Here is a 27,271-nt window from a genome sequence, read left to right as displayed (position 1 = left end):
TGGCCAAGAGCAAAATGTTCCAGACACAGAGAAACTGTCTCATGACGAAACAGTAGAGGATTTGGAAAATCTCTTCATAAGTAGAAACGCAACCCATGGCGGATGGGTAGCCAAGTTTACTTATCTGGGGGATAGGTGGGTTAGGTCCCACGTTGGTGCTGGTCCCTGTTTCAGGTGTCATTATGTCAGGCTGGCTTCGCGAGTGGGAGACAGACAACCAAGGACTCATGGCTGAGCTGTACGCAGTATCTCTTTATTCATGCAGAACACAGCACAATCTAAGCCAAGCTAAACTAAAGTAAAACTCACAATGCTGTCCTTATATATACTTGCTAAGTAGGGGGTAAACAGGATGTGATGTAGACAGGGTGGAGAGAAAAGTGACTGGTGAAAAATCAGAGTGTGACAAGGAGAGGGGGCAGAGCAGACGAGAATTCTACCACTGAACCACCAATGCCCTGCAGGGTGGTGCTTAGTTAACAATGATTATGTAAATAAAATACAGTGTTAAGCAGGGGGGATTAAACCAAATGAAACATAAGGGGTTTTTAGAAGCAGATTTAGAAGCATACCAACAGCCCATTAACTCACTAGCATAAGTTTTGCAACTTCTTTGTTAGCACTCGTTACCTGCCCATGCCTTACCACGCGATAAATGCTAGTCCTCATTTTATTTTATTTTATTTTATTTTATTTTATTTTATTTTATTTTTTATTTAAGAAAGGATTAATTAACAAAACCATAGGGTAGGAAGGGTACAACTCCACACAATTCCCACCACCCAATCTCCATATCCCACCCCCCCCACCCCCCGATAGCTTTCCCATTCTCTATCCCTCTGGGAGCATGGACCCAGGGTCATTGTGGGTTGCAGAAGGTAGAAGGTCTGGCTTCTGTAATTGCTTCCCCGCTGAACATGGGCGTTGACTGGTCAGTCCATACTCCCAGTCTGACTCTCTCTTTCCCTAGTAGGGTGGGTCTCTGGGGAAATGGAGCTCCAGGACACATTGGTGGGGTCTTCAATACAGGGAAGCCTGGCAAGCATCCTGATGGCATCTGGAACCGGGTGACTGAAAAGAGAGTTAACATACGAAGCCAAACAAATTGTTGAGCAATCATGGACCCAAAGCTTGGAATAGTGGAGAGGAAGTGTTAGGTGGGTACTCACTGCAAACTCTAGTGTACTTCTGCTTTCAGGTATATATTTTGCAGTAGTTTATAGATACGTGTGAAGATATGTTCTCTCTCACAGAAACTGGTGTATATCTAGGTTTTGGGACTTTGTTAGAAAGTGAACCACCTGAGATGAAATTAGAGTATACTCTGAAAGGAAAGGTCTCACCCGAGTAATGAAGCTGAAGGGTTGTCATTCCACACGTGAAGTCTCTGGACACTATCTGAAGTGAAGCATGTTGAGGTGGCAATCATTGCTTTGGTTAGGTTGTGATCGGCAGATGCAATATTATTTGATATGGATTGGGAGAGGCATACGGGAAAGTGGGCCCTCTCCAGGGGTTCCAGGACTAGGGGAAGTAGGGGCTCTATAGTGGAGATGTGAGGTTCCTGCTGACTTAGGGTTCAAAAAGACAATCGATAGTTAATGTTATCATCACATTATTTGGTAATTGGGTTAACTTTGAAAAGTCCTTTTGTTATGGTTTACAGTATCCAGTATCTTGTATATAGCTGTGCTATTGGATGCTTCTGATATACTTGGTCTAGGCTTTTGAGAGAGTCCGCATAACAAATACACAGCCTATATATTAAAAAGATTCAGTTTGTATTTTAAAAAACTTTGAGACATACAATTGATTTTCCCACTCTCATATTAATTAACTAGTGATTTATATGTCTACATTTTTCTAGGAGTGTACATAAACACCATTCCCACCACCAAAAGACTGTGACCCATCCCTCCCATCCACTCCCACCCCCCACTGGCCCAGGAAACTGCATGTATACCCCTCACCAGAGAGTTTTTACTTTGGTGCACTACTTACAATTTGGTCAGGTCCTGCTTTTAGTTTCCCTTTCAGATCTTCTTAATCAACTTCTGTTGATGAGTGGGATCATCCCATACTCATCTTTATCTTTCTGACTTAGCTCACTTAACATAATTCCTTATAGCTCTGTCCAAGATGGGTAAGAGAAGGTGGGTTCATTGTTCTTGATAGCTGCATAGTATTCCATTGTGTATAATATATACCACAGCTTTCTCAGCCACTCATCTGTTGTTGGGCACACTCATCTGTTGTTGGGTTGCTTCCAGGTTTTAGCTATTATGAATTGTGCTGCTATGAACATAGGAGTACACACCTCTTTTTGGTTGGGTCTTATGGAGTCCTTGGGGTATAACCTCAGGAGAGGAATTGCTGGATCATATGGAAGATCCATGTCTAGCCTTCTGAGAGTTTTCCAGACTGCTCTCCACAGAGGCTGTACCAATTTACATTCCCACCAGCAATGTAAAAGGATTCCTCTGTCCCCACAACCTCTCCAGCATTTGTTGCTGATGTCCTTTTTGATGTATGCCAATCTTACAGGAGTGAGGTGGTATCTTAGTGTTGTCTTAATTTGCATTTCTCTGACAATCAGTGACCTAGAGCAGTTTTTCATATGTTTGTTAGCCTTTTGGATCTCCTCTGAGGTGAATGTTTTGTTCATATCCTCTGCCCATTTTTGGATGGGGTCATTTGCTTTTTTGGTGCTAAGTTTGCTGAGCTCTTTATATATTTTGGTGATTAGTTTCTTCTCTGATGTCTGGCATGTGAAGATCTTCTCCCATTCTGTGAGGGGTCTCTTTGTTTGTTTAATAGTTTCTTTGGATGTACAGAAGTTTTTCAATGTGATGTAGTCCCATTGGTTTGTTTCTGCTTTAGTCTTCCTTGCAATTGGGTTTGATTCATGAAAGATGTCCTTGAGGTGTAGGTGGGAAAGTGTTTTACCAATGTTTTCCTCTAAGTATTTGTTTGTTTCTGCTCTGACATCTAGGTCTTTGATCCATTTGGAGTTGGTTTTTTTTTTTGGTGATATAAAGTGGTTCAATTTCATTCTTCTGCATGTTTCAACCCAGTTTTTCCAGCACCATTTATTGAAGAGAGCCTCCTTTTTCCATTTAATCCTTTGGGCCCCCTTATCAAAGATTAGATGTCCATAGGTGTGGGGATTTCTTTCTGGCCTTTCAGTTCTGTTCCACTGGTCTGTGTGCGTATTTTTGTTCCAGTACCATGCTGTTTTGATGATGATGGCTTTATAATATAGTTTAAGGTCTGGGAGTGTGATGCCTCCATTTCTGTTTCTTTTCCTCAAGACGGTTTTTGCAATTCTAGGTGTTTTCAGGTTCCAGATAAATGATTGTAGTGTTTGTTCTATTCTCTTAAAGAAGTTTGGTGGAACTTTGATGGGTATTGCATTAAATTTGTATATGGCTCTGGGGAGAATATTCATTTTGATGATATTTATTCTTCCACTCCATGACCATGGGATATCTTTCCATTTCTTGGTATCAGTTTCTATTTCTTTGAGTTGCGAATCATAGTTTTCACCATACAAGTCTTTCACTTCTTTGGTCTACTTTATTCCTAGTTTTTTGATTGATTTTGCTGAAACAGTAAATGGGAGTGATTTCTGGATGTCATCTTCTTCAGATTTAGTGTTTGCATAAAGAAATGCCACTGATTTTTGTACATTGATTTTGTAGCCTGATACCTTGCTATATTGCCTAATAACTTCCAGTAGTTTTCTGCTGGATTCTATAGGATTTTCTATGTATACTATCATATCATATGCAAATAGTGAGAGCTTGACTTCTTCCCTTCCAATCTGTATCCCTTTGATTTCTTTCTCTTGCCTGATTGCTATGGCAAGAACTTCCAATACTATGTTGAAGAGTAATGGTGACAGTGGACGGCCCTGTCTAGTCCCTGATCTGAGGGGGAATTCTTTCAACTTCTGTCCATTGAGTATGATGTTAGCTGTAGGTTTGCTATATATAGACTCCACTATCTTGAGGAATTTCCCATCTATTCCCATTTTTGTAGAGTTTTGAGCTTGAATGGGTGTTGGATTTTGTCAAAGGCTTTCTCTGCATCTATTGAGATAATCATGTGATTTTTGGCTTTGCTTTTATTGATGTGGTGAATGACATTGATTGACTTACGGATGTTGAACCAGCCTTGCATTCCTGGGATGAATCCCACTTTGTCATGATAACAATCTTTTTGCTATGTTGCTGTATCCGGTTGGCAAAGATCTTGTTTAATATTTTGGCATCTATGTTTCAGCGATATTGGTCTGTAGTTTTCCTTTTTTGTTCTTTCCCTATCAGCTTTTGGTATCAGGGTGATGTTGGCTTTATAGAAGGTGGAAGGGAGTATTCCTGTTTCTTCAATCTTATGGAAAAGCTTAAGAAGTATCGGTACTAACTGTTTCCTGAAAGTTTTGTAAAATCGTTTGTGAAGCCATCTGGTCCAGGACTTTTGTTGTTGGGGAGATTCTTAATAACGGTTTCAATATCTTTGTCTGTGATTGGTGCATTTAGATTTTGTAGTTCTTCTTGGTTCAGTTTTGGAAGGGCATATGCTTCTAGGAGTTTTTCCATTTCCTCCAGATTCTCTAGCTTGGTGGAGTATAGTTCTTTATAGAAGTTTCACAGGATTCTCTGGATTTCTGTGGTGTCAGTTGTGATATCTCCTCCATCGTTTACAATTCTATTAATTTGAGTCTTCTCTCTTTTTTGTTTGGTGAGTCTGGTTAGGGATTTGTGAATTTTGTTTAATCTTTCAAAGAACCAACATTTGGCTTCATTGATCTTTTGCATGGTTCTTTTATTTTCAATATTGTTTATTTCTGCTCTAACTTTAGTGATTTCTGTCCTTCTGGTTGCTTTATGTTCCTGTGTTCCTCTTCCTCTAAGTCCTTGATGTGTGCAGTAAGGTCATTCATTTGAGCTTCTTTTTGGTGTTTAATATGTGATTGTATAGCTATCAGTTTCCCTCTCAGTACTGCTTTATCTGATTCCCAAATATTTTGATAGGTTGTGTCTTCATTTTCATTTGTTTCCAGGAACATCTGAATTTCCTGCTTGAGTGAGTCTCTGACCCAGTGGTTCTTAAGGAGTATGTTGTTTAGTTTCCAAATTCTGTGACTTTTAATAATTTTCTGTTGTTGTTAAATGTTAGTTTTACTCCACTGTGGTCTGAGAAGATACTTGGGATGATTTCAATGCTCGTGAATTTATTGATGCTGTCTTTGTGGCCTAACATGTGTTTTATCCTTGAGTATGTGTTATGTGGATTTGAAAAGAAGGTGTATTCCATTTTTGGGGGGTGAAGGACTCTGAAAAAGCTCAAGAGGTCTAGTCTGTCTATCTCTTCATTCAATTCTCTTGTATATTTCTTGGTTCTCTGCTTTGTTGATCTGTCTAAGTGTGAGAGTGGGGTATTGAAGTCTCCCAGTCTTATTGTATTACTATTGATGTATTTTTGAAATTCTTTCAGTAAGTGCTTGACGTATTTAGATGGTCCCTCATTGGGTGCATAGATGTAAATAATTGTTAGGTCTTCTTGACTGATTGATCCTCTAATCATTATGTAATGTCCTTGCCTATCTTTTATTACTTTAATTTAAAATCTATCGTGTCTGAGATGAGAATGGCTGTTCCTGCCCTTTTTGTGGTCTGTTAGCCTGTATGATAGTTTTCCGTCCTTTCACTTAAGTCTGTGTTTATCTTTTTGTGACAGATGGGTTTCTTACAAGCAGCATATGGTTGGGTTATGTTTTCTGATCCATCCCCGAACTCTGTGCCTTTTGATGGGTGAGTTTAAGCCATTGACATTTATTGATATTATGGATTTAATGTATTGTAATGCCATTGTTAAAAAAAATTTTGTTTGCTCTGATATATTGCCAGTATTATAGTGATATTCTTGTTTATAAGAGGTCTTTTAGAACCTCTTTCAGGGCCGGTTTGTTGATGGTTGCCTCCTTTAACTGTTGTTTGTCTAAGTTGGTTTTGATCTTTCTATCTAGTTTGAATGAAAGTCTAGCAGGATATATTATCCTTGGTTGAAACCCTTTTTCATTCAGGGCTCAATAGATATCTTGCCACTCCCTTCTGGTTTTTAGAGTTTGAGTGGAGAAGTCTGCAGATAATCTTATGGGTTTTCCCTTGTATGTGACTTTTTGTTTCTCTCTTGCAGCCTTTAGGATCCTTTCTTTATCCTTACTTCTTCTCATTGTGACTATGATGTGTCTTGGTGTCTTCAGGTCTGGGTTGATTCTGTTTGGTACTCTCTGGGCCTCTTGAACCTTGATGTCCTTTTTGTTATTCAGGTATGGGAAGTTTTCTTCTAATATTTCCTCTAGAATGTTTGCTTCCCCTTCCTCTCTTTCTTCCTCTGGCAGGCCAATTATATGAATGTTACTTCTTTTGAGATCATCCCATATGTCTCTGTTGTTGTTTTCAGTGTCTCTCAATCTCTTTATAAGCTCTTTCACCTCTTTCTTAGTTTTCTCTAACTCATCCTCTCTCTGACTAATTCTGTTTTCTGCTTCTGTTAGTCTGCTTTCCCTTGCCTCAACTTCTTTCTTCATTACAGCTATTTCAGCTTTCAGTTCTCTAATTGCCTCAAGATAATCAATGTTTTCCTTGGGGGTCTCAACTGTTGTTTCCCTAATACTGCCATTCCTTTCCTCCAATGTTGTTTTCATTTCTGTGATTAATAAGTTTATTATTGCTTGCATACTTTTATTATCTATGGTTACTTCTGGCTGATTTGTAGTTTCTTCTGGACTCTTGTCTTCATTCATTGGAGTAGCAGTTTTATTTGTTCTTGATCTACCCATTTTATCATTTATGTGTTTCTTTTTTTATATATGCTCTGTTGTTCCTCAGTTGTTGTGTCTTGAGTACAAGCAATACTGTACTAAATACCTTTATGACAATTGCACTCACCAACCTCAGGAATTACAGTAGCAACTGAAGTAAGCATTGAAGTAGTTTATTCGTTACCAGTTAGCCAAACAATTTCTCCAGTCTGTGAAAAAATAGTAACCAAATCCCAGTGAAGAAGAAAGAGAAAAGAAAGAAGGGATATCAAGAATAGACAGTTATGCAAATCTAATATCCACTGTATATTCTAGGGGTAACAAGAGGGGAGAGGTAACTAGAGCAGAGATACACACATAGAGAGTCCACTCTGAGTCAGATTTCTTCCCCAAAATAATTAAAAAATTCAGAAAGACAAAGAAGAAGGAAGAAGTGTATTACAAGATTAAAAAAAAAAAAGAAAGAAAAAGAAAAAGAAGGGACAAGAGAAAAAAGGGAAAAGATAGGAAAAAGAGCTGTAATTAAAGAGCAGTGAAAGGAATGGTTTTTTTATTACTTTATTTTTAATTTAATTTAATTTTTTTGATTAGCTAGGAGGGGGAGGGAGGGGAGAGTCTGTAGAGGAGGTAGTATTAAGGAGACAAGTTTCTCCCACAATAGATAAGATGCCCACTACCCTAGATCTGAAATATATGCTAAGAGTTATTTCTGATCAACCTAAATGGGGGGAAGATATATGCCTTTTTATAATATTAATAGTAAAATAGAGCAGGGTAAAATAAAATAAAATAAAATAAAAATGCTGTCCCAGATTACCTCAAACATTGTGATCAGAGGCAGCTGTTTGTTAAGAATGAGTAAAGAAACCCTCAGGACTAGACAAGGATAGCTGAAATAGACAGTTATGCAAATCTACTATCCACTGTATATTCTAAGGGTTGCTAAAGGAGGAAGGGAAGTTGAGCAGAGATATTTGCAGTGAGATTCCACACTGAATCAGAATTCTTCCTCAAAATAATTCCCAAATGTGTATCAGTGAATTCAAAAAAGCACACTGTTTGGTGGTGTGGAGGCTGGGGGCTGTGGCTTTGGAAGCTGTAGGATTAAGGAATAAAGGATGACAAGAATGAGAAAAAGAAAAAAAGAGAGAGAGAGAAAGAAGAAAAAGACAAGAAAAAGAACATTCATAAAAGAGCAGTGAAATGAAAGGTTTTTTTAAAAAAATTTATTTATTTTTAATTAGTTAATTAGCTCTGCGGGTTGAGGTGGGGGGGTTGGCTACTTAGAAAGAAAAAAGGCCAGAGGTTTCAGAAGGGTATAGACTTAGAATGAGAAGAAGAATGATACTCCCTGGTGGGACAGGAATTTGGTAAAGAAAGGTTCCTAGCAGGGGAGCCTGCTTGGATCTGGTCCCCAGGGACTGGTTATGGGTGGGGGGGGAAGGGGGAGGAGGTATGCTTAAAAATTAAAAGGAAAATAATTTTTCCCCTTTTTTCCTACTCTAATTCTTAACCCAAATTAAGTTATAGTCACCTCCTTGGTGTCACTGCTTGGACCCCTTATTGACTGGCCTACTAAAGGCAGAAAATCCTACCATTTCCAGGAGATGTGGTCAGAGCTCAAGCCACTAGCAGCTTCTCAATCTGCTATCTTCCGGGAACCCCACTAGTCCTCATTTTAAATTTATCAGACCATCCATGACTGTCTTTAAACATTTACTGCTCTCATCCATTGTTCCACACTTTTAACAGATTGACATGCAATTGTCTTGCTTTCTCACAACTTACTGCCTCAGAAATACTGTCACCTTTTTTTATTCATTAATCCAACTGTGTAGTAACACCACTTCTTTCATTGTCTGCAACCTTTGCTTAGTCATTCTCCACACCCCTAGAAACACTGGCTCTTTTGAGTGAGAGCTTCCTTATATCTCACCATTGTAGAAATTGCTGTTTTAGGCATTTTGTATTTAGTACATGTACACACTCATACCTATTACATCTTTTTTTCTGCTATATTGTCAGTTTCACTAATTTTATTTTTTGCTAAATGGTATCACTGCCTTCTAAATTATGATGACTATTTATAATAAAATAAAATATGCTTAAAATATAATAAAAATGATAATAATGCACATAGTGGGATATAAGGGGTTCTGCACTGTGAGCTACTGTGAGACAAAGGAATAGGTCTGTGCTTCACTTGAAGAGAAAGAATGTGGAGCAGCATCTTAAATCATACAGGTTTTAGCAAGTACATTCAGTGCTGGAGCTTTTTTTTTTTTATCAAAATGTGTCACTTACTGAATTCAAGGAGTTTCATAGCCAACAGGTATTATAGTATGACTGTTATTTGATACTAAAACAAGTACAGTAACATATCCTTTAGTTGAGGGTGAGAGACAGAGAGGGAATAAGGTAGAGAGGATCAGATAGAAGGAGAGACAACACAGTCCTGCTCAACTGAATTGTGAAACTTCTCCCATGCAGGTGTTCCCATGTGGTGGCCAAAGACTCAAACCCAGGCCTCTATACATGGTAAAGAGTGAGCTCATTTTTTAAATTGATTTTATTTTTGAGACTATCTTGCTTTACAAAATAGTAATTTTTAATTTTTTTGCATTATCTTTATTTATTCATTGAACAGAGACAGCCAGAAATCAAGAGGGAAGGGAGTGAGAGAGAGAGAGACACCTGCAGCACTGATTCACCACTTGCAAAGCTTTCCCCCTGCAGGTGGGGACTGAGGGCTCAAACCTGGGTGCTTGAGCACTATAACATGTGTGCACAACCAGGTGCACTACCACCTGGCCCCCCAAATTGTAATTTTTTTCAAAAGTACAATTTTAAACCTCTTCAAAGTTTGTTAACTCACCACACCTACCACTAAAGTACCAATATTCTTCCACCAAAGTTCACTGGATACCCTCCACTCTTTAGCACCCAAGTCCTTTCTCCAATATTCTTTGGTAATTTCAGTTCTACAGTCTAAATCCAAACAGCTATCTTCTTTGACATTATTTTCCCTGTTTTGTTTCTTTACTTACCAAAATGGATGTGATTATTCTATATTTTCATTTTCTATTTACTGTGTTAGTATTTCTTGTAGAATTTGTTTGGTAATGGATTTCTTTAATTGTTTGGAAAACTCATCACTCCTTCAAACCTGAGTGATAACCTAACTAGATACAATATTATTGGCTAGAGCACTTTTCCATTCAAAATTTGGTATAGATCTTGCCAGTCCTCCCTGGCCTTTAACATCTCTGTTGAAAAATAAGCTAAATAAGGGTTTCTTTATTAGTGACCCTTTGCTTTTGTCAAATTATTTACTCCTCTATGGCAACCTAGTCATGGAAAGTTGGATCTCCCCCAGAAAACACATTATAACAAAATATCTCAACAATTTTTATCAGAGAATATCTAGGGTTTCTTGTAAAGAAAGGAACATCACTATCTGAATTTTGGTGATTGCAAGTGGATAGTGGGAGGTGGAGGAGGAGGAAGAGAAGGACTCAAGCAAGAACATGGCACTGCATTGACTGCAGGCAACACATTTGAAATTAAGTCAAGTCCTGGAGGCAGATTTAAAGGGCCTCCACAGAGCCACTCAGCCCAAATAAAAAATGGATATAGATCCCCAGATCCAGGAGACTCAAAGTTATCCAAGAAAAAGGAATACAAATCTAAGCTCACAATAGTTAAAATGGCAAGGATCAAAGACAGAGAGTTTATTCTGAGTATTGCTAGAGAAAAGCAGCTACCTTTAAAGGAAATCCCATATTACTATCAGCTGATTTCTCAACAGAAACTCTCAAGATGAGAAAGGACAGAAAAGCTATATTCAAAGTTCTTAATGGAAAGGGTGTCAGATTGCATCACGGAGGAGAGAGAAGAGACCAGGAACTTGTGGCAGAGCGGGAACACAAATCTTTATTCACTCGGATGCCCCACAATTGGGTGTGAGCACAGCGGTTTAGGCCATGTGGAGCTAGCAAAATGGCTGCCTCCCACTATGCCCACCAGCCCTTCTCTGGGTCTGGTCACGGAAGAGAAAAGAGCAAAGAGAGCGAAAGCGGAAACAGGAGAGGCTTTTATGGGAGAATTCTAGAAGTGGCAAGTAGGGATGGGATTGGCTAGGAAAGGGGGTGGAGAGAAGCAAAAGGCATGTTGGGAAGGTGGAAGCATCCTTAGCAACTGTTGCAATGGTTTTAACTGAATTAGCAATACCCTGAGGGGATAACGTGGTGGAGATCTGTAAATAATACTCGCATGGAAATATAGTAGTTTATGGGCCCTGCCAGTGTTCAACCACATCTGCACAATTCCCCAACAAAGGGCCTCAATCCAAGAATGTTTTACCCTGCTAAATTATCAGTCAGGGTTAAAGGAGATATAAAGAGTTTCTTAGACAAGCTATAGTAGAAAAAAAATTACCATTAAGTAAGACCTACAACAATTAGTGAAGACACTCACATAAAATAAAAATGTAGAATAACTTCACACATGGTATGGAAACATACAAAGCTAGAAAAATAAGCAAAACTAAAAGAAGACTATAGAGTCAGACAGCAAAACTGATGGTTAACAAAGATTTATGGGTGGAGTATGTGGAGGAGTTGATTCAGTATACTTTGGTGGGAGAATATTGTTTTTGGGGGTGGTAATAGGGTAAGGCATTTGTAGGAGGTGAAACATTGCAATTCTAAATCACTTACAGGTTTGTAAACTAAGGTTACAACAAAAAAACAAATAAAAGCTATTATTAAACTTTTAAAAAAAAAATCTTGTTCCCCTATGATCCAAATGTTCTTTTTATTGAGGCTGTACTGTTGTAATTAAAATAAAAAAGACTTTGCTGAGGTGCATAATGGACTGAGCTGTGGCAAGGCTGAGAGCGGGTTCAAACAGTCAAAGCTTTATTATGGCTGTACAATAGTGTGGGACATTATATTTTAGGTACAACAAAATAACCAATTATCGGCAGAGGTATAGATTACTCATTATGGTTGTAGAAGAGTCTTAAGACTTTACTGGCTAGTTGAGTCACAGGTGTTCAGTTCCCGGGAGCAGCAGCCATGGTGAGCACCTTGAGTACTCTCAGCCAGGATCCTTCTGAGCAGGAGAAGAAGTAGGGGCCAGAAAGACCAGACTTCCAGATGCCTATGCTTAAGTCCATTGGATCTACCCACAATCCATTGTGCATTTGCACAGATTATAGACTGCTCTGTTGCCAGGCTGACATCATCCATGTATTGTGTCCATCTTCCTGTGGTCTGCCGGTATACTGAGTCACAACACTGTACCATAACTCTCTTATATTATCTTCACTTGTTTTAGTATTTTTTTTTTGCTGGTGTGTGTGTGTGTGTGTGTGTGTGTGTGTGTGTGTGTGTGTGTGTAAAACTTGTTCTACACTTTGGTTTCTGTTTTCTTGCAGCTGTTCTCCTCTACTGTATTTTTTTAAGCTTCATAATTTCACTCTTCATTATCCTGAATTGCTATTATGAATTAATCCATAGACATTAATTATGTAACAAAGTTTGTTGTTGTCCTCCATAATTCTCAATGTGGTGAACATCTCTAGGATAATAGTTCTGAAGTCTTCATCAGAAGGTTTATATTATAGCAGGCAAATTATATTGTGTTATTTATGTTTGACTCTGCACAAGGGCAGCTAAGGCAGTGGGTGGTACCATCTTAACTAGATCCAGATGGTGGCCATAGTGGCAAGAGGCCTACCTAAAACTGGGTAAGCAGAAGCCAGATGGGCTGAGCAGACAGCAGGGTGAACTCAGCAATCACCACAGATGTAGCTGGCCTGAAGTGAGTGACTGTGACAGAGGCAGTGCTGACACTAGCCACAGCAGCAAAAGAAGTCAGACTGAAGCAACAGAACCCAGCCATGCTGAGAGCTCATCAGGGAAAATGGCTGCAGTGATGAGATCCTAACCAAGGATGTGGAACTGAGCAGGAGGCAAATTTTACCTTAAGTGTGAGTTCTTTTGTCCTTGTCACCTGAATTCAGGGATTTTTTTTTTCTGTTGTTAGTTCATCTGACCTCCAAGCTAATTTCTTTGCTTGTTTTATTATGTATTGTGTAGCTTTTATTCTGTTTCTCGTTATTCTTGATCTTTGCAAGTATAGTTACTATGTGCCTTGGTGAATGTAAGTTAGGTTTATTTTGTTAGGGACATTTGTTAGGAACATTTAGAGCTTCCTGAATCTGAGCTTTTATCTTCTTCAGTTTGAGGAAATTCTCAGATAATATTTCTTCAAATAAGAAGTCTGTTTCTTTCTTATTGTATTTTCTTTCTGGTAACCATATGATGCCCTATAACTCCTATATTTTCTTCATACATTTTCTCTCTTTTCTTTCTTACTTACTTTCTTTCTTTCTTTCTTTCTTTCTTTCTTTCTTTCTTTCTTTCTTACTGAGTTTCTTGGTTGATTAATCTATCTTCCAGTTCACTACTATTTCTGTTGGTAAATCCATCTTATATATATTTAGCTCATCTACTGAATTATTTATCGCTCTGTTATGATTTCTTTCATACTTTATCTGATTCTGAATTTGTTTAATTGTTCTTCCATTGAAATTCTCACGGACCATAGTTTTGATGTTATCTTTAGGAGGTTTATGTAGCACTATTGAATTTGAAGCTTTTTCTAATTGCTGTTTTGGTCCATCTTCTCATTATATTTGATGCTCTATGAAGGTCTATCCCCAGGTGTCTTTCTTGAATCAGGACATTGAACAGCTCAATTATGCAAATACTCAAAATCCACTAGCTTTCTGTGGATAGGAGTTCTGGTCTGATATGCAGTTACAGTTTCAGTCTAGGTAGTGACAGCTCAGTATACATTCTCAGTCTGTCGGCAGATTCTGGCCTGCATTCTTTTCTCTGTTACCTTTTTATTATCTTATTTTTTCCATTTTAAATTTATGTTTAATAGTAGATTACAGTATTTTAAGCTTACAATGTATAACCCCACACCACACCCACCAACAAAGTTCTGTGCCTCCACCCTCCCATCTCCCAAAGATAACCAGGTTAATTTCCCCCACACCACTATAAACAAGAGCTAAGATGTGCTCTGGTCTCTGTGTATCTATCTCTCTGTATCTTCCTCTCTCATTAAACTAAAGCAAATAAGATATATTTATAAAAAATTAGTTAAGTTCCAAGAAGTGACAATCTTTTAATGAAAGTTTTTGGGTTTTTTATTTTTATTCATTTATTATGCACTCTGTGGCCCTGTAGTTTCTGAATAAATCCTTATTTATGAGGGAGTTATTCACCCTTTTTCCTAATTTATCACAAGAACAATGTGAAAAGTCTCCTACTATATAGCCACACCTCCTGACCCCCGGGACTGTACATATTCTATGTTACCAGGCCAGCTCTCTGCCTGCCCCCACCCATGTCAGTATAGGGCTTCCTTGCTCCTGTTACAGCCCCTGAGGGGCAATAGCAGTGGACACCCACAGTTGTAAGTTGGTGAGTCTTTAAGTTCTCCTCCCTTCAGCAGTCTTTTAGTTGATAAAGCTCAGACCAGAGGTGGTATTTCAACTGGCAGACTACCAGCCTGGTACCAGCCCCTCCCAAGTAGGTATGGGTAGCCCCAGCAATCTCTCTTTAGGTCCCTCTATTCATAAGCCACACGTGTTTGCACTAATCTATGGCTTGGATTCCTGGAGTGATCCAAGTCTTATCTTGATGTGCTCTCAGGTGATCCTCTTTGCTCGCCCTTGCTCACTTTAATGTGTGGTCTCAAACCAGATGCACCACCACCCAGTCCCCTCAATATATGTTTGCATAAATTCACTAAGGTAACTGAAATTAGATCAGTTACATTTTTTGTTTGTTTGTTTTTTTCACCTGTAGACCTGCTTCACCCCCCGCAAGTGGGGGAGCTGAGGTCTGGAACCGGGATTCTTACCTGGTCCTTGCGCTTTGTACCACATGCGCTTAACCTGCTGCACTACCTCCTGGCCTCATCAGTTAAGTTTTTTAAAAACTTGATTTAATTTATTTATTAATGAGGGGCTGTTGATCATAATGTCACTATAAAGCATACATTGTCAGGGGACAGAATTTGGACCACATCTTTTAAGTCCAAAGCTCTAGTCACTGAACCACCCAGATCTAGGTCATTAAGTTTCCAGAGCACTTAATCTAGAAATGTTACCCTTTGGACAGATATGGTGATATAAAGTTAAAAAAAAAGTAGCCTAGGAGATGACACAGTGGATAAAGCATTGAAATTTCCAGCATGAGGTCCCGAGTTCAATTCCTGGCAGCACATGTATCAGAGTGATATCTGGTTCTTTCTCTTTCTCCTCCTATTTTATCATTAATAAATAATAAAGTATTTAAATATATATAAATAGTTTTTCTAAAAATCTCTATCCATTTAAACTTGAAAGTATCAAGTTTTTGTCTTTTTCTTGTCTTTGTTTTGTTAGAATTTATATTAATATTTTATTTACTAAATTAGGTACATGCAAGAATACAGGTAGGTGTGAACATTCAGGATATGAACAAAACACCCCACCAATATGTCCTGGAGCTCATATTCCCCAGAACCCCACCCCACTCAGGAAAGAGAGAGGCAGGCTGGGAGTATGGATCAACCTGCTAATGCCCATGTTCAGCAGGGAAGCAATTATAGAAGCCAGACCTTCCACCGTCTGCATCCCACAATGACCTTGGGTCCATACTTCCAGAGGGTTAAAGACTAGGAAAGCTATCAAGGGAGGGGATGGGATACAGAGTTCCGATAGTGGTAACTGTGTATCCCTCTTATCCTATGGTTTTGCCAGTGTTTCCTTTTTATAAATAAAATTTTAAAAAAATCATAATAAGGAACCAACCGGAAAAAAAAAAAAGAGGATATGAACAAAATGATAAAGAGAAGTAGCCTGTCTGGCCTGGAGAGACAGGATAATATTTGTGCAAATAACTTTTATACCTGAGGCACTGAAGTCCAGATTTAGTCCACCATACCACTATAAACCAGATCTGTGTTCCAGTCTTTCTCTCTGTCTCATTAAAATAAAATAAGTAACATATTAAAATGCAGAAAAATCTGGAAACAATGAGAATATTGGAGTATGGGTAGGATATGATAAGTATTTACTCTTGAAATGTGGATGATGTGGTTAAAGTTTTAGTATAATATTAGGAAAGACCAGAAACAATGGGACTCCTCAGAGTAATCCACCAAATTAATTCATGTAGTCATAATTCATGTAATTATGCAATGGACTCTGACTTCTTTTTGTTTTAATTTTTTTATATTTATTTATTTTCCCTTTTGTTGACCATGTGTTTATTGTTGTAATTGTTGTTGTTGTTGGATAGGATAGAAAGAAATGGAGAGAGGAGGGGAAGACAGAGAGGGGGATAGAACAATAGACACATACAGACCTGCTTTGCTACCTGTGAAGAGACTCCCCTGCTGGTGGGGAGCCAGGGGCTCAAACTGGAATCCTTATACCGGTCCTTGTGGTTTGCACCATGTGCGCTTAACCCACTTCGCTACCACCAGACTCTCTGGATTCTGATTTCTTTTGGATTGTGATTTTAGTTTCTATTTCACTAATTTCTACTCAACTCTTAAATTCTGCTGATTTCTGGGTCTCTTTGTTACTTGTTTTTTAATTGCTTTAGTTGTTATGTTAAAACTGTTTATTTCAATAATGTGGATCTTAGCTGCTGGGGAGATAGCATAAAAGTTATACAAAAGGTTTGCATACCTGGGGCTCCAAGGTCTCAATTTTAATCCCTAGCACCACAGTAAAGCCAAGTGGAGCTGTGCTCTATCTCTGCATCTCTATCTAGCTCTGTAACTGTCTCTCTCTGTAGCTCTATCTCTTTTTCTTTTAAACAAAAAAGCAAACAGATAAAATAGGTCTGTGCTGCTAAGAACTTTCCTCTTAGAATTACTTTTGCCATATCCTGCAGGGTCTGTTAGCCTTTTTTTGTTTGTTTTTTCATTTTGTTTGGTCTCTATATACTTTTTTTTTTCTTTTTTAGGATTCCGTAATACCACTCATGGTTGTTTATCCAATGGACAAAGATGCACCAATTTGAAAGAATATATGCACCTTTTTTCATACCTTTACCATTTACAATAGGCAAAATATGGAAACAAATCTAAGTACCCAATAACAAAAAAAGACTGGTTAATGAAATTATGGGCATGTCAATGAAATGCTACTCTGTGGTCAAATAAATGAGATTGTATCACTGGGAACCACATGGATAGAAACAGAGGTGATTATGCCAAGTGAAATTAAAAAAATGGTAAGGTACAGCTGCCAGATGATTTCCCTCACAAACTTTGGTGGAGAGTATAATGACTTACACTGACCATCCATGGTTGTGAAATTATGGCTCTGAAATCTCATCATTTTATAAAAATTTGGTTAAGTCATGGGGGGGGGGAGACAGCATAGTGGTTATGCAAACAGACTCTCATGCCTGAGATGCTGATGTCCCAGGTTCAGTCCTCAACACCACCATAAGCTAGAGCTTAGCAGTGCTCTGGTAATAAATAAATAAATAAATAAATTAATTAATTAAATTGCTAATCAAAAAGGAGAATGAAACAAAGTATTCTTCTTTTTAAAGCTGCTCTTTGAGAACTGGTTTTCAAGGACTCTCAATGTAAACCTACCTATCATTTTTATTGCACTATATTGTCTTACTCTTGACTTAGGTCATCTAAATGAAGCATCTCAAGTCAGTCCTTCCTTCCTTCCTTCCTTCCTTCCTTCCTTCCTTCCTTCCTTCCATCCTTTCTTTCTTATTTTATTAGACAGAGAGAAATTGAGAGGGGAAGGAGAGATAGAAAGGGAGAGAGAAAAAACTGATAGGCCTGCAGCACTGCTTCACTGATTATGAAGCTTCCTCCTTATAGGTAGGTTCCAGGGATTTGAACCTGGGTCCTTGTGCATGATGATGAGTATGCTTAACTGGATACACCACAGCCTGGCTCTGGAGTGTCTCAATTTATATAGTAAAAATAAAATATATAATATAATAAATAAAAATTTGTTGGGCTAGTGTTCTGGGGTTTATAACAACTTAGGTTTATTTAGGTACAAAAAAAACAGGATGAGGGGGTCAGGTGGTGGCACACCCAGTTAAGCACACATGTTACAATACACAAGGATCCAGGTTTGAGTCCCTGGTCCCCTACTGCAGGGGGAAAGCTTTGCAAGTGGCAAATCAGGGCTACAGGTGTCTCTGTTCTCTCTCCCTCTCCATCATCAACTCCCCTCTCAATTTCTGGCTGTTTCTATCCAATAAATAAATAGAGGTAATTTAAATATATATATCAAGGATGGGAAAACAGGAGAAAAAGGTTAGCTCTTAATGTCAGTCTTATGCTAATTATGTTTAGTTTCCAACAAATTTCTGGTATATTTATATTGACTACTCATGTCCTTTATCATCTTCTACCCATGGCAAGCCACAGTTTACTTATATGGCAGTTGATAATGTCTTTCTTTTTTTAATTTTTTTTTATTTGTGAAAAGGAAACATTGACTAAACCATAGGATAAGAGGGGTACAACTCCACACAATTCCCACCACTGGAACTCTGTGTCACATCTCTTCCCCTGATAGCTTTTCTATTCTTTAACCCTCTGGAAGTATGGACACAAGATCACTGTGGGATGCAGAAGATGGAAGGTCTGGCTTCTGTAATTGCTTCCCTGCTGCAGAAATGGGCGTTAGCAGGTCAATCCATACTCCCAGCCTGTTTCTCTTTCCCTAGTGGGGAAGGGCTCTGGGGAATAGGAGCTCCAGGACACATCGGTGGGGTTGTCTGTCCAGGGAAGTCTGGTTGGCATCATGCTAGCATATGACACCTGGTGGTTGAAAAGAGAGTTAACATACAAAGCCAAATTGTTGAACAGTTATGGACCTAAAGGCTGGAATAGTGCAGATGAAGAGTTGGGGGGGGGGGGTCCTCCATTTTGTAGATAGCTAGTAGGCATATTTTAGTTATATTCCAAAGGTCCTGTGGCTATAGTAGTTTTCTTCTTCTTTTTTCTTTTTCTTTTTTTCCCCTGAGCCTGAAATCTGATATGCATGTGGATCCAAGTTATTTTCTGGGGAGATGTTGTCATGGCTGGAAAAAGGACCAGAAAGCTGGATCAGGGAAGAGAGTAGTTCCCTAATACGGGGCTAATGTCTTTCAGCACCTCATACAAATGAGGTACATAAGTATCTGTATTTAGCCTGATATAGATATTGACAATGTGTACTCTAGACCAAGAGCCAGTAAACATTCACTGTTAATGATTTAGTAGTATTTTATGATTTGTGGACACAAAGTTCAATCTTGCAGCTATTCAACTATTGCCATAAAACATAATGAATGATTAATAAGTGTCTTCTAGTAAAACTTATAAAATGAAATTTAAATTTTATGAAATGTTCATGTAGCATGAAATATTCCTTTATTGATTTTTGAAAGCTTCTTAAAATAGAGCAACGCAAAAACAGGTTGCAATCTAAATTTGATCACTGAGGTCATAGTTTGCATTATTCTACAGATATCTTTAAATTCTAATTTGGGTTCTGCTACCTCAACTGTGTGACCTTGAATGCATTACTTCACTGAAATATCCCCAGTTTCTTTTCCTAGAGAATAGGTTGTAGGAGAGGCAATTTCTCAGAAATGGGTCTGACATATAGTTAAACTCAATAAATATTAGGCATTGTTAATATCCCTGTTTCTCAGAACATCTTTATTTTGTCATTTTAGAAAATCACTTAGATATACTCTGCTGGATAATTTTTAACTGAGTTAAATCATTCTTTTTTACAAGTTTGTTTTTGCTTAGTTTCCTTGTACAACTCTTCTATATCCTTAGTAAATGATTGATTCTGATAAGACACACAGAGTATTTCAAAGTTCTCTTTGAAATAGTAATTATTTAAAGTACTGAATGTGAGATATTTTACCAGAGGCATCAATAGTGGTTTTCTTGTAAGCATTAATATTCAGGTTTATTGAGTGCTTATTTATAGAATGTGTAATATTTCTCTGCCTAGTCTTTTGGAATATAGGTAACAAGAATGTTCATATATAAACATCTTTAATTGTCATTTACAGTCAAGCTGTCTTACCTCAGGCAAACTAGCCCTAGCTTTTTTTTTTGCCTATGGCCAAAAGTGTTCCTTCACTGAAGTTTCACTATTAGAAATTCATTCATTTTTGTTAATAATTTCCCTCTGTAAAATGTAAATACATCAGGGAAAGATAGCTTACATATAAACTTACAGGTCACACCTACCATGTAGTTGTTTGAGGTATAATTTCACCCTTCACAAGTCAGCATTTTGGAAGAGAATATCCATTTATCTCAAAACGTTAATACAGTGTTTGTTTTTGATGTAGACAGAGGTAGAGAGGCAGAGAGAGTTAGATGACAGCAATGAAATTTCCTTCAATGTCTTGGGTCACATGCATAGCAAAGCAGCATACTATCAAATGAACTATTTCTCTAGTCCAGCTAAGATAGTTCTTATCATGACAAAATGTACTTAAAGCATTAACTTGAAATCAAAATTGTTAAAGAAGAATAGAAATCCTTGTGAAGATCATCTTTATTTGATTATACACTTCAATATAGGAAACCTTTAATTACCTTTTCTGGCAAGGAGTAATATAAAATTAATAAACTCCATAATTGACATTTCCCTCTATAGTTTTAACTGTATTATATCTGGGATTTATTTTGCGTTTTGGCGCATAGCATAGTGTAATTTCTAAATCTAGGAGCATAATGATTTTCTGTTTTAGGAAGTTCTATCTGCTGCATAATATGATAACTGTACTGGCTCTAGATAACAGATTTTTTTTAGCAGAATAAAAATATATTCAATTTGTTTCTAGTACAATAAAAACTTCTCTCTTAACAAGAATCACAAGAAGGAAAATGTTCATGTTATGAAAAACAGACTAGTTAACAACATAAAAACATATGTGCTTCTCAGTAAGAATTCTGCCATCTTTGGAGGATTGCTAAAGCTTTGGCATGTTGCTTCATAGTCCTTAGGCAGCTGTAGCTTCTCTGTATATCACAAAATATAACCACATTTCAAGCACTACAGAGAATAGGATCAAAAACGTCCTGTTCTGCGTTGTGTCCAGGTCTGTTGAATAGCAGTCTTTAAAGATTTCGAATGATGGCAAAGCCAATGACTTGGCTTGGCTTGGATGAATGAATACAGATCCTTTCCTATATCGAGTTTTTCTTGCTCATTGTTTAAAGACACAAGACACATGATGTTCCTAAATTCTCCCCTTCCTTCTACTCTTGAGGTGAGCAATGGTGTACTTTGAAATAAAACCCACTGATGTGTAGCCAAGGTCCGGATGCCACAGTCACTTGTAGGGTACAGGAATATAACACGTTGGTCACAGGACATACTAATCCTAGAAATGCCTCTTCAAAAGTATGAGCCATTCATCAGTTGGCTGAACTGTAAGTCTCAATTCAAACCAAGTGAGAGTACAGCATGTTTTGATTACTAATGATGCTCCCAAACCAAACAAAGTGAAAGTAACCAACAATTTCAGCCAAGCTAACTTCAAGAGTGCCTTCATGATACCAGCTCCAAAACAATGACCTCTCTCCCTTTCTATGTCTGGCTAATGGCAATCAAATTTGGTCATTTATTTTAAGCTCCTATATCCCCCTTGACCTCTAGAAAGTATTCTTTTGAACAAGAGAATATGCATTCATTTTTCAAGAAATTTTAAAAAATGTATTTATTAGTGGTATGTTACAGATTAAAAGATTACAATGTAAGTTATACACACACACACACACACACACCCCAACAAAGTTCTGTGTCCCCACTTCCCTACCTCCCAAAGATAACCACCATAGTTCTTACAAGTTGTAGAAACAGCTTGCTTGATTCTGTTGTTTTTTGTTTGTTTGTTTTATTTATTTTTTATTTTTTTCCCAAGAAAGAAGAGTGAGGTATTTTTTCTTATTCTTTTTTTTCATACAGTGCAGGGAAAAATGCATTTATATTTATTATTGCCATTTCTTACAACAATTTTGCAAGACATTTTTAAGTCATTTTTTAAATTAGAAAACAATTTCAGAAAGGTTATGCAATTTTTCCAAGTCAGTAATAAGATGATAAATGAAGACAGTGGGATTCGAATCTTATGTATTTCAATGTTAAGGCCCATCCCCTTTCCAGTCCAGTGCCTCTCAGACTTTATATGCACACAATGAATCACCTTAGAGTCTTCTTAAAATGTAGATCATAACTGACTTGGACTGGGGTGAACCCTGTGAGTCTATCATTTCTTTCTTTCTTTTTATTTATTTAAAAAAGGAGACATTAACAAAACTATAGGATAAGAGGGGTCCAACTCCACAATTCCCACCACCAGATCTCCATATCCCATCCCTTCCCCAATAGCTTTCCTATTCTTTAACCCTCTGAGAGTATGGACCCAAGGTCATTGTGGGATGTGTTTGTTTGTTTTAGTTTATGAGTTTTGTTTATGAGTGGAACCATCTTGTTGTTTTCTTCCATCTCTTTACTTATTTCACTAAGTATAATCACTTCCAGTTCCATCAATTCTGTTGATTGTTCATCATCAGGCCACTATAAGCGTAGACCATTACATCCTCTTCTAGCTGTCATGCAGAGACTGGTCTTGGTTTTTGCATTGATCTGAGTTCATTCCTGGTCCTTGATCCACATACCAACTATGTAGCCTAAAACAAGATACTTAAACATTTCCATGTTTCATTGTCTCCAGTTTAAAAAAATCCAAAAGCATAATACCTATTCCCATATGTTCTTTTGAAGACAAAAAGGGGTAACAGATGTAAAAAAGGGTACTGCATAAAAAGTTAAGTCTTTTGGTTACTTTTCGTTTTTCATATTTTTATGCATTTATTATTGGATAGATAAAGAGAAAATTGAGGGGGAGGTAGAGAGGGAGAGAGACAGAGAGACACCTGCAGACCTGCTTCACCACTTCCGAAGTGTCCCCCTGCAGGTGGGGACCAATGGCTTGAACCAAATTCCTTGCATGTTGTAAAGCATGCACTTAATCGGGTGCACAACCACTAGGCCCCCCTTTTCTTTTTTTTCAATGGTAAGAGCAGATGATGGTTCAGACATGTCTATAGCCTTAGTATTCCTGAAAGTGAACAATCTTACTTCCCAGTTTGGTCAGTAGAATACTGTTTTCTTTTTCTTGTTTATCAAAATACTAAATCTGAGAAGCCTGATTCCCCTAATTTTCATTTACTGCCATGTCCTAGAGAATTTACTTTAAAACACTAAATAACCAGGCATCCCTGGAGGTGGTACAGTGGCTACAACTTTGGAATTAAAAACATGAGGTCTTGAGTTCAATCCCCACCATCACATGTGCCAGAGTGATACTCTGGTTCCTTTCTCTCATAATTATAAATAAGTAATGCATATTTAAAAATAGAATATAAAAAAAATATCTGCAACACTGAGTAATTCTCAAGTCAATGAGGAACACAACCAAAATAGATTTAGCTTGTTCTTGCCACATAAAACAATATTTTCAGTGATATGTAGCATAACCAATAGTTATTTAGATTAAAATTGGATTTAACTTTTTTCACTTATAATTTATTAATGATTTAAAGATTAAAGGAGTATAGTTCCACATTGCAACTACCACCACAGTTCTGCACCATCACCACCCCAGCTTGTACCTTCTGCCTCTCCCAGGATAAGCACCATAGTTCTCACAAAGCCTTAAGGACACTTTGGCTACTTTTTTATCTTTACATGTTCATATGTTTCAAATTTTCAGATTGCACATATAAGCAAAGTCATTTGGCAGTTGTTTTTTAGAGAAATGCAGGTCACTTGATTACATGTATAAGCTATAATAATAAAAGTCTTTGAACACAAAAAAAAACCATAAGGGTAAAATTCCTTGATTTTATTACCTCTGCCTAACTCATGCACATCTTTTCTAAAGCAGAGTCAGAGGATGCAAGGTAGCATAATCATAATGCAAAAGATTTTCATACCTATTGCTCCAGAAGCCCAGATTCAGTCCATTTTTACAACCATTTTTTAGCAGAGAGAGAGAGAGAGAAGAAAGGAAAAATAAAAAAAAATTTAAAAGGGGGGTGGTAGCACACCTGGTTAAGCATATGCATTACATTACAATGTGCAACGACCCATGTTCAAGCCCCGAGGCCCCACCTATGGGGGGAATCCTCACTACTGGTAAAGCAGTGCGGTAGATATCTCTTTTTCTCTCTCCTTATCTCCCCATCCCCTCTCAGTTTCTGACCTATTAAATAAGTGAATAAATACCTTAAAAACAAAGACTGTGCTATTAAATAACCTATTAAATAACATGAACTCAAGGCTTCTTGCACACAGAATATCTCTGAGCTGTCCTCATGGACCCACTTTTTCATTTGTGTTTATTTAGCAAGGATGGATGAAAGAGAAGGAAAGGAGGGACAGTAGAAATACAACAGGAGGGAGTCAGGCCATAGCGCAGTGGGTTAAGCGCAGGTGGTACAAAGCACAAGGACCTGAGTAAGGATCCCGGTTTGAGCCCCTGGTTCCCCACCTGCAGGGGAGTCGCTTCACAGGTGGTGAAGCAGGTCTGCAGGTGTCTGTCTTTACCCCTCTCTGTCTTCCCCTCCTCTCTCCATTTCTCTCTGTCCTATCCAACAACGACAACAACAACACTAATAACTACAAAATAAAACAACAAAGGCAACAAAAGGGAATAAATAAATAAATAAGAGAAATACAACAGGAATCTTGGAGTTCTCTCTGCTTCCTGAATATCTACATTATGGCCATATCCCAAATTCAACCCCCCTGTCCCCTGCTCCCCAGTATACATCTGAATACCGTTTTTCCTCTCTTCTCTCCTTCTGAGGCCCCTGTAATTCTGGTGCTTATCTTTCTAATAGAGTCTTCAGTTTCTAAGAGTTGCTTCATTTCTGCTAGACCGTTTTTTTTCCTAATTTGATGTCAAAGAATATGGTCATTTTGTCTTCTACTCCTGACATTCTCTCTTACATGAATAATTAACTTTCTTCATTTGCTATGTGAGACTGGAATGCATTCAAAGTGACTGTCACTCCGTTTTATATGTAGTCATGTTTTCCCCTTCCCTATTAAGTACATTTTTGAGATCATGGGTTTCTCTTTTCCATTTATTAATATTAAGTGGAGAGCTGTATATTTCTTCAAATTTTCTGCATCATTAAGGTTTGATCATATTGATTTTTCAGAAATAGCATCTTCCTAGTTTCACTTATCTATTTGGATTTTTGTTGTTGATCAGCAGGTGGCACTGGTTTCTGCTTTTTATGAGTTGTAGAGTGTGTGTATGTCTGGGATGGGAGTGGGGGTTTGAAGAAGTGATGTATTCTAGTGCCTGATGTCTGGTACACAGAACTCAAGTCTGGTGGGAAAGGGGAGACACAGATCTTTTCCCAGACTGATTTCTGAAAATAGGAACTCTGCTGTTGAGGTCAGTCACTTTTTCTACCTTCTGAGAAATCTGACACAGTACATCAGAATCTATAGCAGCTGGGACATCTTAAAGATTTGTTGGTTTCCTGCTATTATAAGGTATAATGTTCAGTTCTTTGGATACTCTGATGACCCCTGGGGGTTCTTTTAAGTTCTAGTGTTCTCCACAGTTCTATATAGCAGTTTCAAGCTTATTTTCCTAAACCATGGAGCTCTTCAGTATTTCCACACCTTTGAATCTGCCACATGGATTTGAAGCAATAGAAGATAGGGTGTCCACCTGAAGTGTAGCAATACATCTTCACTTGAGTCTTTTTTCCCTCTACCACCTGTTCCCACTGTCCTTGTGCATTTCCCAACCTTCAGATACAAGAATTCCAAGGTGATCTTTGAAAAAATTTATTGATCTATTTTGTGAGTGGTAAAGCAGTGCTGCAGATGTCCCTCCTCTTCCCATCTCTTTCTCCCCTTCTCCTCTCAATTTCTCTCTAGCCTATCAAATAAAAGGGGAAAAATAATTTTTAAGTGTGTTTCTATTAGGAATTTACAGAAACATTTTTCAAGTATTCTACTTACAGAATTTATCCCCCCCCCCCCATGCACTGCTTAGCTCTGGCTTATTTTGGTATGGGAGACTGAACCTGGGACCTGGAAGCCTGGAGTATGAGATTCTGTTTGCATAATCATTATGCTATCTCTCCTGCCCCCTCATAGAATCATAATAGTTCTTTCCTATGGGAAATTTTTAGAAATATAGCAATATTCTTAAAGAGATAATGAGGCTCTAATAATGTCTCACAAATGTAAAATATGACTTTTTAGGTAATGTTGCCACCTTTTATATACAATATCAGCATTTTGAATGGAGAAAAGATGGATTTTTAGGAATTGAATGCAAATGTGTTTGACAAATATTGTCTTTTTGAGATAATAGTAGGTCATAGCTGAATGATATTACTAACATCAGTATTTAACCTTGTATAACTGCTTCATCAAGTCACACCCTATGCATTGATTACATTAAGCTGGGTCAGTGCTTTCTTGCTTAGAAATATCTTATAAGAATCTTAGCAGGAAGACAGCAGTAGCTGATCAGCTTCTGTTTATTTGCATCCTGAGCATGTCATCAATAATACAAAAGACAAGGTCTTTAAGTTGAAAGAGCAATGGGACTGGCAAGAATTCTGCTTAATGGTGCATAATAAGCAAAGTAGTCTTTGGTGCCAGAAACTGACAAGATCCATTATGTTAAATAGATATATTTCTTTAATTTATGGGTATTATGCAAATATGACAAGAATTTTTTCTTTATTTTCTGTATTCTAACTTTAATTGCCCCAAGATTAATTCTGATTCCTACTTTCTCCAGAGGGTGATGAGACCGGTGTGATGGATAATCTTTTAGAAGCTCTTCAGTCGGGTGCAGCATTCCGAGACCGTAGAAAGAGAATTCCAAGAAATCCAGGTAAAAACCATTTTGATTCAAATGGTCTTGTAAAATGTGAATTTTCAGTGTATTAAGAAAAACGAATAAAGCAGCAAATCTTCCTGTGAAGACTTTTTTAACAGTTGATCTCAGTTCGTGTGTGAAGTCTCAGCAAATTTCTACATCTATGTGATCACAAGTTTCAACTTGATAAAGGTATCTTCAGATAACTGCAGACTTGGCAAAAAAAAAAAAAATCAGAAAGCAGGACTAACACTGTGCTTAATATTAAATATTGTAAGTTGTTATTTTAAGAGCGTGTGGTTTGAATGGAAGGCGTTTTAAAAATCCTAAATATAAATCATGAAATATAATTGGTCACAATGGATGCTACATTAATTCTTTGCAGATAACTAAACTGAGACTGTCCCTTTTTAAAGAAGCCCTTTTTGTTTTT

General features: G+C 37.7%; 1 protein-coding gene across 1 annotated transcript in view; it reads left to right on the top strand.

The window, feature by feature from the left end:
• Window positions 1-27,271, top strand: part of DIAPH2 (diaphanous related formin 2) — an 816,245-nt gene that overhangs the window by 596,331 nt on the left and 192,643 nt on the right. The window contains exon 27 of the mRNA XM_060182500.1: window positions 26,758-26,853. Coding sequence (XP_060038483.1) covers window positions 26,758-26,853 — 96 coding nt within the window. The remainder of the gene's footprint in view (window positions 1-26,757; window positions 26,854-27,271) is intronic.

This window comes from Erinaceus europaeus, chromosome X (genome assembly GCF_950295315.1).
Source record: "Erinaceus europaeus chromosome X, mEriEur2.1, whole genome shotgun sequence".
In the NCBI taxonomy this organism is placed as follows: Eukaryota; Metazoa; Chordata; class Mammalia; order Eulipotyphla; family Erinaceidae; genus Erinaceus; species Erinaceus europaeus.
This window is presented reverse-complemented; position numbering and strand designations above follow the sequence as displayed.